The 13,333-nt window shown below is 32.7% G+C and overlaps 1 protein-coding gene, 1 long non-coding RNA gene and 1 pseudogene across 10 annotated transcripts; all 3 read right to left on the reverse strand.

Annotated features, from left to right (window-relative positions):
- Positions 1–1,565: 1,565 nt before the first annotated feature.
- Positions 1,566–4,350, reverse strand: LOC129298509 (uncharacterized). 6 transcript variants are annotated; one of them, XR_008590373.1, is made up of 4 exons: positions 3,676–4,349; positions 2,634–2,911; positions 2,086–2,136; positions 1,566–1,976 (listed from the first exon to the last, which is right to left on the reverse strand). It is a non-coding gene; the product is annotated as an uncharacterized LOC129298509 (long non-coding RNA). The 6 variants fall into 6 exon arrangements; XR_008590369.1 differs by lacking the exon at positions 2,086–2,136 and adding an exon at positions 3,287–3,468; XR_008590370.1 differs by lacking the exon at positions 2,086–2,136 and adding an exon at positions 3,262–3,468.
- Positions 4,351–5,370: 1,020 nt separating this feature from the next.
- LOC129298511 (vacuolar iron transporter homolog 2-like) lies at positions 5,371–6,038 on the reverse strand (annotated as a pseudogene).
- LOC129298512 (uncharacterized) lies at positions 5,890–12,661 on the reverse strand. Of its 4 annotated transcripts, none has more exons than XM_054936928.1 (3): positions 11,378–12,661; positions 10,393–10,536; positions 5,890–6,113 (listed from the first exon to the last, which is right to left on the reverse strand). In XM_054936928.1, exon 1 carries the CDS (start codon positions 12,528–12,530, stop codon positions 11,610–11,612), a length of 921 nt encoding a protein of 306 aa, XP_054792903.1. In that variant the 5' UTR covers positions 12,531–12,661; the 3' UTR covers positions 5,890–6,113; positions 10,393–10,536; positions 11,378–11,609. The 4 variants fall into 4 exon arrangements, with proteins under 4 accessions (XP_054792903.1, XP_054792905.1, XP_054792904.1 ...); XM_054936930.1 differs by having other exon boundaries at positions 5,890–6,118; XM_054936929.1 differs by having other exon boundaries at positions 5,890–6,165.
- Positions 12,662–13,333: the final 672 nt, after the last annotated feature.

Genomic DNA, 13,333 nt, shown 5'->3' on the forward strand with positions numbered 1-13,333 from the left:
TTGTATTTGAATATATTGACAATATCCTTCAAATTTATTTAACTTCAACTTTTTCAGATACAATAACTTCACTCAAGCCTATTAAACTCTAGTCTTAAGTCTTAAACCTAATAAACAACAATATTAATTTTATAAAACAATGTCATTGTTTACTTTTCATTTTCAATATCAAACCCATCTTTTTCACAATAATTTTTAAAATTTTTTATTTTTATTTCATATTCAATGATTTTTCAAAACATGACATCACAATCACTATAACATTTTTTGCTTCTAACGCTTCGTACCAATTCTAAAAGTATTGTTTAATGTGTAAATAAGGAACATTTTTCAAACATTGCAATTGATTATTAATTTAAACAACAAATATTTGACACCACTTGAAAAATGTTACCTAACATAGAATAAGCAATACTTTTAAATTGTTGAATTGTATTTTTTAAATAAGTAATAAAATGATTTTTTTTACAACATTTAAAAACTATTTCCTTTTTGATAGGCAACAATTACATAATTGTTACCTTTAAATTTTTTTTTACAACATTTAATAATCATTGCGTATTGTGTTTTTATACATAAAAGCCATTTATTTTTACACTTTTTAATATTTTTTGCTATACTTTTGTTAATTAAAAAATTAATTGATTGATTTATTAAATTATTAATTAGTTAAATTAAAAAATCACTTTAAAAAAATTATCTATATATAAAATAATTTACACCAAATGATATGATAGTAAATTTGAAAAAGTGGTAAAAGTTATTTTTAACTTCCTTGATTCCTTGAGGCTCGAGGTTCAAACACCAGATATAGATAGAAATCTTAATCTTAATTTTTTTTCTATTTTATATACATACAACAGTTCTTAACTACCTATTATTATGATTATATGATAGACAACATTTTAAAATTATTGCAACATATTGATATGTAAACTATTGCTTATTTTTAAAATATAAACAATAGATTTTGAAAAGTATGACTACAGAGTGCAAAACCTATAACCTTTTATAACAAATAACACCGGAATAAGTATAAGTTTAAAAATGTTACTTTTAGTTTTTTACAACAATTTTCACACTTTTAGCTGCAATTTTCAACTATTATAATAAAACAAAAATGTTGCCTTTAATTAATTATAAGGCATGGAATTAATTTTTCAAAATTATTAAATTTTATTTTTATATGATCAATTTTTAAATTAAATTGAGCCCCAAAGCTGAAGTCTTGGCTCTACCATTGACTTAGGGTATTCTTCTTGGCACATGTTTTTGAGATTCTATTTATCTAATCATTGAAATGCATAGTATTAAAATTGCACTAGTATAAAAAAGATTTTCTAAATCGGCTAAAAATGGTTTAGAAAGTCTACTTTCTGTTGTAACTTAGAACCAACTTAGAAAGTACAACTTGCTTAGAAAGTGACATCTAAAAAACACAAACAAACAAAAGACATATAGGACTTTTTTTTTTTGGATTGGAATAAAAAAAAAAGCCCCTATATTTAAACAACAACTTATTTAAATTACCTCCAAATTCTCCAATCCAAAAAAAAGCCCCTATATTCAAACAACAACATATTTAAATTATCTCCAATCCAACTCTTGTATGTTCACAAATCAAGCAATCGATGTTCAATGATAGAAAACAGTGTGAATAGCAGAAAAGAGAATTTTTCCAAATATAGCAACAACAAGCACAATGAACAATTGAAACTAAGCAAGCTAACATTGACAGCATTAACTAGGTCTGATCAATTTTCCCATTAAGAGCTTCGCAAATTAACCACAGAAATAGCCTGAGAATAACAAAAAGTGAGCGCAAATCACCAAGAAGCAACACCAAGCTTGAATTTATTTCCCATTGCATCCCTGGCAAGCCTGATCATTTCCCTAGCCTGTACGTTGTTTTGTCAACTAAGTAGTCTGGCACTCACGTACGTGTGCAGGTGGAGCATTTTTGCTTGCTTGTCATGCTTCAATAAATCAGCACATATACAATGTCATTGTGAAGACTAAATCGCGCTGTTTGACATATAATACTTAGACTATATTCTAAATTATATAGTTGATATTGACATTTACATTGATTTCCTCTGAAGCATTGTCAATTCTCTTAGCTTTCATTGTAACTTGCTAATAAATAAAAATTCAATAAGCAAATGTAAAAGAGCATCAAGAACAATCAATTTCTCAAACTAAATGCTCCGTAGACACAATTTTATCAGCAGTAACTTGCTGATAATGTATGAATGTATCTATAGACTAATCAAACTGACCAAACAGTGGAGAATCAGATTCTAGAAGTGTTGAAATTATTTCAAATACTACACCACCAATGTAAAGAACTGCCGATGGGAGTTCATTAAAGAAAATGCTAATTTTCATATTACCCAATGCAAAGGATAATATTTCTACGCATATATTAGTATATATAACTAATATTGGTTTCTTCCCTTACCCTGCTCACAAGGATCCCGTCTGAGTCATAGTTAAGTAGGGCGTGGGAGCATGATAATAATAAATAATGGCACTACAAGATCACATCAAGATTCAATTTTACATGAAATATATAGCATATTTGTTTCCTGCTATATATAAAAACAAAACAAAAATTAAAGTAGCAACCTTACCTTAAAAGGAAGGACAGAGAAGAGTTCTTGGTGCTCTGTCATTTTGGTGTTTACTTTCAAGCTTTGTACTTGCCATTACATCCACCCAAAAAGAGAAAGAAGGGGGAAAGAAAGAAAAGGATATACATATTTTTATTAATAAAAACAAGCTTATTTTAAAAATAAAATCTCAAATAGGTTACCTCCACAGTAGGAGACTTTATATTCACTCTAGAAGTGAAAACTCATTCGTCAATTCCTTTTCTTGGAGGGAAAACTCATAGTTAAATAAAAGGAACCTGTAGATCAGATAAATGAAATGGGAACCAATAAATAAAAGGAAAGAATGAAGATATTAGACTCCATAACAGAATGGTAGATGTAGAAAAACCAAGGCTTTATCAGAACTAGAAAAACCAAGGCTTTATCAATCAACATGAAAACAACTAAAGAGCTATTTCAACACATAATTAGCTTAAAAACCATGTCACTGCAGAGAGAGAGAGAGGGCGAAGTGTTTTGGATCATATGCTCTCTCAAAAAATAACCCTTGTTTCGGAACTAGAGTACTCTACCCTATTTTCAGCATTGTGTGTCAGCAGGCAAAAGAGACAATGAACTCAAAGTTCAAGCTAGAAGTAACAATTACTTAAAAAGTTGAGAGAAATTAGCACCAGCAAATAACTTCGTGAACTTTGAGAATAAAGAATCGTTCAATATTGCTCTCCCAAAAACAACTGAATCAATATTGCTCTCTCAATATTGAGAGAAATTAGCCCTGGGAAAAACATCTTGAACGTTGAGAATGAAGCAAAAACATCTGTATCAATATTGCTCTCTCAAAAACATGTGTATCCTGCATTACCACATAACCATGATCCATCAACATTTTAATCATCAGAAATTCATAATAAAGACTTGGTGCCTATTTACTACAGGAGAATTTTAAAAATAAATTTACAGTAACCAAGAATAAAGAATCGTCCTTCCTAATAAATTTACGAACATTAAAAAGAATAAAGAATCGTTCTTCCCAATCAAAAAACTGAAGGTCTCTAATTACCGATAGAGAAGGAATAACATCCAAGAGATGAGATCATCGGCTTGGGCCAAATGGGTTTTGCAGAACTTGCATCTGTAAGACCTGCCCTCCAACTCTTGCACAAAGACACTTCCCATTTTTCCTATTCTGCTTTTCCTTATTTTGGAGACTCACTAATCTGAACCCAACCCAAAACAAAGACAAATGGGAGATTTCAGAGTCCACAGGAAAACGAGCAGAGCGACCGACGAAGAATTAGAAACGAATAACTGCATAATGTGAGGGAAATTAGTAGAACAACACGATGGAGGCTGGGGAGTGCAAACTCGCCTCTGCTCTGCAGTATTTAGATAAGATCTAGCGGTGCCAGAATTTTTTTAAATATGAGCTGAATGTGAAAACGAGAACACGAGAAGGAAGAGGAGGAGGAGGTAGTTCCTAGAAAATAGGGCAAACACGATTACTACAAGAAGGAGCGATAAGAGGCAAAAGGGGCGTTCTGTGCCCTAGCACGAAGAAGAAGAGGACGTCGCCGATGGTGGGTAAGGTGCCGGATAAGACGAAGCATGGGCGGAGGAAGGTGGAGGCAACGGGGAAGCGACGATGGAAGGGAGAAGAGAGCAATCGTGGGAAATCTGAAAGGCGCAGGGGTTGCTTCCTATTTTGTCTAATCTTTCTAGACCGGCTGGCTCGGAGGAGATGTAAAATGATACACCTTTTTAAAATAATTGTCAAACTCTCAATTTCACTACGAATTTAATCTTTTTACATTGTTAATTTATAAAATTATATCAATTCATTTATAAATTTAAATTAAATATAAATTTAATTTAATTTATAAATTTATCTTTAAATTTATTATTTTTATATTTTTAATTTATAAAATTGCATCAACTAATTCATAAACTCAGATTGAATGTAAGCTTAGTTAAATTTGTTAAAGTCATTAATTTTTTTTTTAAGTTGAGCAAGTTAAGTATATATTATTAAAAATTCAATTCATAAAAGTTATAAGATTTGGTTCAAAGAAAAAAAAACTTATAACATAAAAACTAATATTAATAAAAAACAAAAATACTAAAAATAAATACTCGTATTTTAAAATTTTTATGCCTTGTATATGATAAGAAATTAATTTCAATTATGTATATTTTTAATATATTTAAATTAAATTACAGTCATATTTTAATGGTTATTTATTGATAGAGGTTAACTCTTATGAGTTTACGATTTAAGTTTGTGATACGAGTTTACATTTACATCATGAGTTTACTTAAACTCATGAGTTTAACAATATTGCTTTCAAGATCAATTGGTATTTTAACCAGCCTGGAAAGTAATTTTAAACCCAATTATTTAAACAATCAGCTTAAAAAGCACAACATTAAATAATTTAATTATAAAATTACCACCACATTTATTTTATAAACGGGCTTCACAAAAACCGATTTAAATTATTGAGTCAACTCAACCAATTGAATTAATAAATCATTGAATTAGGATTTTAATTAATTTAATAAAATGTTTTGTTCATGAAGATCTTTACTATTATTTCATCTATAACTTTTTAAACCAATGTCTTATCTGATTTAAAAGCTTGTCTAGTTTTTAATACATTGCTGAAATAAACTTTTCTCTCTTCACAGCACTATCTCTTTTTAAGTTTAACATTTTCGAACTCAATTAAAAAAAAAAAAAAAGCAACAGCCTCTACTTTTTATTTTTTGTTCCAGAACCAAAAATATTTATAAAATAACAAGTAGAGAACAAAACATAGTTTGGTTAGATTCTCTTGTTAAGAACCTAACCTTATGCAGCAAAAATAAAGCAAATGAATTGATCCATACAGCTCCAGTCCCCAAGAACACAGTACCTTGGTTAACCCAAAAGTGATGGCCATGGCTATCCATCCCCCAAACACAACCCTCACACAAGACCTCAGTGTGAGTCTTTCCCAATACAGCTCCCAAAAATCCAAACACTATCAAAGCCAAAGTAGCCACAATGATAACCACTATTAGCCTTAACTTATAACCTAATATGAATGCAGCAGCAAGCGGAGGAACCAGAGTTCCAATGCTAAATGACAATGCTGATGCAAATACGGCTTGAAATGGATCTGGCAGCTTCTTCATCTTCTCCATCTGCTTCTCTTTATCATCATCTTCACTCATTTCCCTCTTCATCTGTGCAACTTCAACATCATACTGAATGTACACTGATACAAACTCTCCAATTGCCATGCTGCAAGCTCCTGCCACTGTCCCCGCAAAACCAGCAAGAAGCAGGATTTTCATAACTGTCTTAGCTGCTCCCATTCCCATAATCAGTGCAGCAATTGAAAACAAACCATCATTGCTCCCAATTCTGCAGTGCGAAGCATTTCACCCTTTGAGAGAAGTCCATCTTGTTCTCTTTGTTGAGAATTTTGCTTGTTTGTTCGCATTCCTCTTCTAGTGCTACACTTTGAGCCATGGGAAGAGAGCAAAAGAAAAGGCAAAGAAGAACTAGCTGAGAAAAATGAGACAAGGACTAAGTGTTGTAGAGAAGTGAGTGGAGACTCGAGGCTTTAACACTCAAGGCACAGAGTTATTTCAAGGGAGAATTTCAGTAAAGGACCCATAGAGGGATTTAATTTCAAATCAAAACCAATGTAATCTGAAAATATACTGCAAAATCGGGAGACTGAATGGAAAATATGTTTTAATAGGAGATAATCAAAATACCTTTCATTTTTAAAATATGAAGTGGACTTGTTTAAATCCTAAAAATTTGTCATTTCACATATGTGTACTTATAAATTCACAAGCAGAACTCAGTCTTGTTAACTTGTTACAATATGAAGTGAACTTATCAAAATTCCAAATTAACTAGACTTTGAGACGTGGGAAGCAAGGAAAAGAAAAGGCAAAGAAGAACTAGCCGAGAAGAAAAATGAGACAGGAGATAAATGTTGCCCTTGAGTGGAGATTCGAGGCATTTCAAAGTTGTTTAAGAGAATAGCATGCGCATGCCATATGTTTAGTTGGTTACTGATATATTTAATTTGTTACTGGTGGTCAGTGATGGAGTCTTTCTTGCCAGCTTGTCCCATCAGCCGAAGGAATGAATAATTTTATTTCTGATGGAGGCTTGACAGCAGGTTCTTCATTTTAATAATAACAAGCAAATGAGTTGTCTTATTACATCTTAAAATTCTATGTTCGTTTGGTATGGTTTCATATCATTCCTAGTTGCGTAATTGTTTTGGCTTTTATGTTCTTGCTACGGGCGGGAATTTTTATAGAATAATGGATTTATCAATTATGACATGATTGAGATAAATTTCTTGGTTTCTGCTGTTTTGTTCCTTTCTTTGAAATGTCAATGCCCTTCGGAATATTTTGGTATACATGGATACACACACACACACACCTTGGAAGCGAGGATGAACCTATAACAACAACTCTGAGATAAATTGACTTCTTATTTTGTCATTTGTCCTTAAAAAAGGGTTAATGATATGTGGAAGCAAATTATTGGTTGCTCTACTTACTCATCTATATAAAAGCATAAAAACTCAACCAAATCACAATTTTTTTTTAAGATAAAAATCTTGTGACTCACTTCTCACACTCTGTACAATACATGAGACTCATACTAATTATTTTCAATATAGAATTTTAAATTTAATCTAAACTACTGATTTTTAAAATTTTAATCATCATTTTTTAAGAATTTATTTGTTCCTCTACAAAGAACTGTAATTACGTTGAATTATAAAGCTCTAATTTAAATAGTTCAGGTTTTATTTTCTTTTTTATTTCTTGAATATCTATCTTTTTCTTTGGAAACATTCAACGTTACACCCTTCAAAATACAAATATATTTTTAATACAAAAACAAAAATTAACTCTCTGAGTCAAATTTAAATAACTTTAATCAAGAGCAGCTCTCATCTTGGTCAGAAGAGGCTTAGGACTCAGGAGAACAGAGGATCAGTGTTCATTTCCTTCACCTGCAAATCAAAATAAATTGCATGTCTCTTCTTTTTTAGTTTTTTTTTTTTAACTGCTCATATGCTTTCAAAAGAGGTTTCGTTTATAGGTATTTCCCTATCTTCACATTCAAATTGTATCATTCTTCACTTTGCCTTTTCTCAGGACAAAAACTAGAACTTTATATAATAAGCACTTTAAAAGAAATAGAGCCATGCCAATATTGACATTTGGCCATAAAACTTCCTGAAACAAAATAATGGTTAAAGGAACTTAAATTCATAATCTAAGCTCAAATACCTAAATCAAAATAACTACTATATAGAACATGTAAAAATGAGAAGTTATTTTCAGATAAAAAGATAGGGGAAAAAACATAAAATTAAGATAAAAAGATGGGGGAAAATAAAATCAAAGAAAAAAAGTTCCCACACTTCCTTTGCCATTTTTTTCCCCTCTCTTTCTTTTTACAATAGGCACAAATCCATTTTCAGGATTTGACTATTTGAGCCTGCAACCTCCCTCTTTAGGTTGGCTATTTACTATTATCATATCAGACTTTATTTTCTCACGATTATAGGAGATTTTAGGTGATATGATTAGATTTATTCTCCCCTATTTCTTCTATCTATGCATGCATTTCTCATCAATAAAATTCAGAATTTTGCCGCCCCAAAATATTTCAGGAAGCCATTTTAACTGAAGAGCACAAACTATATTCTGTTTTGTTATCATGTCCCAACAGAGACTTGAGTGTATCCGAACAGAAATGCATTCACCAAAAAAAAAAAAACAAAAGAAAAGAAAAGAAAAGAAACTAAGAATCACGTCATAAAGCTAGAATGAACACATAAAAAATATGAATACTCATGAATTTCTTTGGTGCATGCGTGTAACTTTTGTTTTCTAAAATTTTGATAGTCTTATTTCTATCTTCCAAAATATGTGCTCAATCTTCACTTTAAGCGGCCTAAGAAAAAGATAACAAGATAATCACTTGTTCTAACCAGTAACTAGCAAAGCTGTAATTGGATGGTGAAAAGCATTAGCTCTATGTTAGGTCATATATATCGTGGACTATCAATGGAGAACATATGAGAAACACTAATCAAAGTGGGAAAGTGATGGGCCTCCAAATAGATGGGGCCGAGCGTATCAGAGGAAGCCCAACAGAAACAAAACAACCCTGGAATGCGACACAGAAGGGCAGAAAGGGAATGGGTCTGTAATCTCTACATTTTCCCTACAGTAACAGAGGTTACACAGCGATAATTTTCACTAGCATTGTGTCAAGTTTACTGGTTCCTATCAGAAAGTGAACAGGTAAACAATGGCCTAGAGTCACATTTTCAAAGAGATGTATGGCTCGGTCACTTCCAATGAAGTAACAAAAGCCATTCATCCTCCAGGACTGACAAGAAGACATTGCAATTGAGATACCAACCAAAATGAAGTCATCTGATCTCTTGACAGCACCAGACATCTTAGAAACGACTTTACCAAATAAAAGGTATAGGCTTATGTTAGGACCCGGTGGGCAACTTCAAAGGCATAGGCTTGAGTCTTCTAATGTGAGTTTATATGTATTTTGAGGCAACTTAAAAGGATATTAGCAGGGCTGTTCATAGATTTGATGCAGTTCAATTTCAGACTAAAATCAAGACAAACCAATACTCAATTGTGTAAACTAGAACACATATTCTGTTTTGAGCTTTACATGATTTGGTTTGTTTCACTTTGGTTCAGTTCATACTTCTTATTTCTCTTTCAAGTGATTTAATTTTTCTCAGATTTTTTTTTCCAGATATGTATTTTCTCTTTTCAAAACAGTTTAGTTGGACTTTTATGTTATTGTAAGGTAAAGAACATCAACCACAAGAATATGCTATTGTGCAATTTGGTTTGATTTCAATCGGTTCCAATCAGTTTGGTTCAATTTTGAATACCCTAAAGTCTAAGAGCCTTCCACTACGTCCTAGATGCAATAAGATGGGAAAAGTGGTATTGCATCAGAGCCAAAAAGTCAAGACAGACCTAACCTGGGCTTATTATGTGAAGATTACAATTTACAATGCATGGTGGAATGAATGTTGAGACTCAATCGCAAGACACCATACTTGGGTTTGTATAGATTTTGGAAGTTTAAACTAGCTGGCTACTTCTTGTGGTGTAATCAATTGTAAGATACAAGACTAGGGTCCTACGTTCATGATGTGGGATTTATTTGAACATTCACCTCTCCGACAAAAAATCATCTCATATCAGCACAAACTATGTGGGAAAACAAAAGAATCAAATAATTAAAATAAGATTTCTATAAAAGAAAAGCTCAATATCAAACAATAAGTTTTATTTTTGTTTACACAACCAGCTAGGATTCTGAGGAATTCAGCATTTATTATGCCAGCATATCGAGTGAATTCACTTGCATACTGTCAGATCTTATCTTCAGTACAATTAAAACTGATTAACCGATTCATTATAGAAATATTTAACTCATGATACAATGCTAGCACAATTCAAGCAATTATTGAACGTAAGTGGAATTCCAGAACTGTAACTATACAGAATGACTCACAGGTGAGCATGTTGTACAAAAGAATGTAAAAGATTACCCCAAAAAAAATTAAAGGGAAAAAGCGGATCCAACTTTTCACAAAGACCAGAATTACATCTAAAAGACCAAGCATCTCTCACGCGGAAGGTTATCTGCTTTACCTAGTACTATTTCAGTAATTTGTCAAGTTTCATGAAACCCAACCTGGAATGGACTTGGATCTGCAAGCAATCAAGGCTAATTATCCAAGTTTAAGAAAAACAGGGCCATTAGTAAGTCTTTTGCTCCGGTAGAGAGGAATTTTGTACCCATTTTGATGTTTGATACGTTATATGGAATTCTAGCCAGCTACACAAAGGAAGGAGGCAAACATTAAAAAGATGAATCTACATTTGCCATTAAATATTAGTAAAATAGAAGAGTACATGATAATAATCAGAATAATTAAAATTATTTATATACAACAAAGTCATAAAAGCAACATAAAACATTTCCTAAGATTTCCATCTAATCTAATCATGAAGTGCCAGAGTTGTATCACATGGTATCTGCGATTTTTTTCTTTTGAAATTTTAACATAACAGGTTATACATATTGAACAAAATAACAACACAAAATAAAAATATGAAGCATGAACTTGCATGTTAAAATTGATTATCTTGCAGGATAGCCTGCAACAGTGCAGCCAGTCAGTGCTAACCAGATGGCCAAACCTGATACTGGCAAAAAAGGTCCACATGTAAACAGTTAACAAATTTGTCATCCTAACTGACATAATTCATCATATCAAACAGGATATTTCACAGGCCCGATTACATTCTTTCAACATTAGCTTCCTTACAAGGTGCCCATTGTAACCAATCTCAGGCATGTCCAGAGAGAGGCTGAGGAAACTTTTAAGTGAAAAATTGTACAAAAACATGGACAACAGTCAGCAGTAGTGAGAAATATCAAATATGAGGACGAAAGTGACAACACGTCTACACCACATTTTCCATGTTTTGGAATAGAACATTCAAGGTTGGGCATGACGACAGAAAATAAATGAACAGCAAAAGAACGAATGTGAATGTAACATGTTATAATATCATCAAGGATCAAGAATAACAATAAAACAATATAAATGAAAAAAAGTGATAAATTCAAAATAAATACATAACATAAGTAAGAAAAGATAAACTTTATATACCTATGCTCTTTCAAGATGGCTCTTGGAATATCCACTATGACAAACATATGCTTGCAAAGGAGCATGAAATGACTGAAATTACCATCAGATAACGTTCTCAATTCCCAGGAACAATTCAATGGAACATCAGGAGTTGAGCTCTGTCTCTCAAGATTAGTCTCATGCTTATTGTAAAGGATTGTAGGTTTACAATCTGATATTGGTTTTAACCTCCAAACCCTCCTTTTATATTTCAACAAATTGCGGTCAGGCTGTCCCTTGCATCTTTCTTCCCATGCAACGCAGTGCCTGTCTGCTTGCAATCAAGAGTCAATCTACTATCTCCACTGAAGTTTACCTGCCTATCGGAACTTCCCTCGCCTTCCTTCATCAACTCTTCCCCAATCTCTTCTTTAGCATCACAATCAGCTACACACTTGCCTTCTTTTGACCTTGTTCTAATGTCACTCCCATCCATACAAACTGAAGGTTCCAATACATGTTTAGAGGACTCCTTGTACATGTTATCATCACTGGAAATTTCATGCTTCAAAAAATCACTTGAATTGCTTGGGTTCGACCTCATGCAAGATGAATCAATACTAGAAGTCCCCATCTTAGGAGTATCTAAGTAACTTGAATTAAATAAACTGCAACTAGTCGGAGAGCTACTCATAGGCGGATACAATTCAACAACCTTACCAGCACTCATTTTGAGGCGCTCATTTAAACTGCTCTCATCTCCGCTAGCTACTAAACTTAAAGCACTGTTTGCAACCTCTACCGCTCTTCTAGCATCCACAGCCTTCTTGACGGCCTCCTCTCTAGCCCTGGCAGCAGCTTCAACCTTCTTCCCTACCACAATATTTGCATCCTTAACCACATCCTCCAATGACACCGCTGAATTTCCATCATCCGAAACCCTAGAAGTCTCCTTTTCTAATACAACCCCACCCTTTTTCCTAACCTTCCCATTCTTCATTCTTTTTCTTGAAAAAGCCACTGATTTGGGAATCCAACAATCCACACAAACAGAAAATTCCGACCCGGAACAAGCATAAGACCATGGAGCAGTGCCTTTGTACTTGGAAAAACACTTTTTATGAACAGAATGCTGACATTGTTCACAACGAAAACAATCCGCAGACGATTCGGAAAAACAATACAAGCACATTTTTGAAGATTTAACGGATGAAAGACAATTTTTGCAGAGAAGAACTATGCGCCACTCGCTACTAAGGACATGGAGTCTCTTCTTACCAGTGCAAACGTCAACTATGAACCCACACGCATGGCATTTGTTCAATTGGGCAAATCCCTAGTTTTCTTCAGCGATTGTGATGGGTTTTCAGGTTCTTGTTCTTCAGGGTCCCCGGCTTCCGAGCCATGAAACTTGAGATTGCTGGAGACATTTATAGGACTTCGAGGATGGGACTCCATCCGTTTCTCCGGTTGAAGCAGCTTCATCGCCGGGGAAGTTCCGATGATACCGATCATAAGGGAGAGACGAATGGTCAGGGCTGTGCACAGGGCTATCAAGAAGGATTGAAATTGAAATTCTGGTGTTGTTTAGGGCTTTATTTCCTTTTAGTACACAATTCGGAAGCCGTTGATGTTCATTCAACGGTCACGCCCTCGAACGCGAGTGGGGATGTCTATCGAGTTTGATTCAAAAATCAAGGAATTTTTTTTTTAAGTAAATGATCAAATATTATAAAAATAAAAAAAAATTACAAATAAAAACACTCAATATATTTTCTCCATTTCAAATTATAAAATATTTTTAAATAATTTTATATATCAATAAATTTTTATTAAATATACTTAATAATTTATCTTTTTAAAATAAAAATATAAATTTTTAAAATATTTATAATTTAATATATTAAAAAAAAAGATAAAAATTAATTACAAAGAAAAAAATAATATTAAAATTAATGTATTTAATAAAATTTTAATTTACTCAAAGTGTTTCAT

The sequence above is a fragment of the Prosopis cineraria genome, unplaced genomic scaffold, assembly GCF_029017545.1.
Source record: "Prosopis cineraria cultivar Desert tree isolate PC_DT_omini unplaced genomic scaffold, ASM2901754v1 PC836, whole genome shotgun sequence".
Lineage (NCBI taxonomy): Eukaryota > Viridiplantae > Streptophyta > Magnoliopsida > Fabales > Fabaceae > Prosopis > Prosopis cineraria.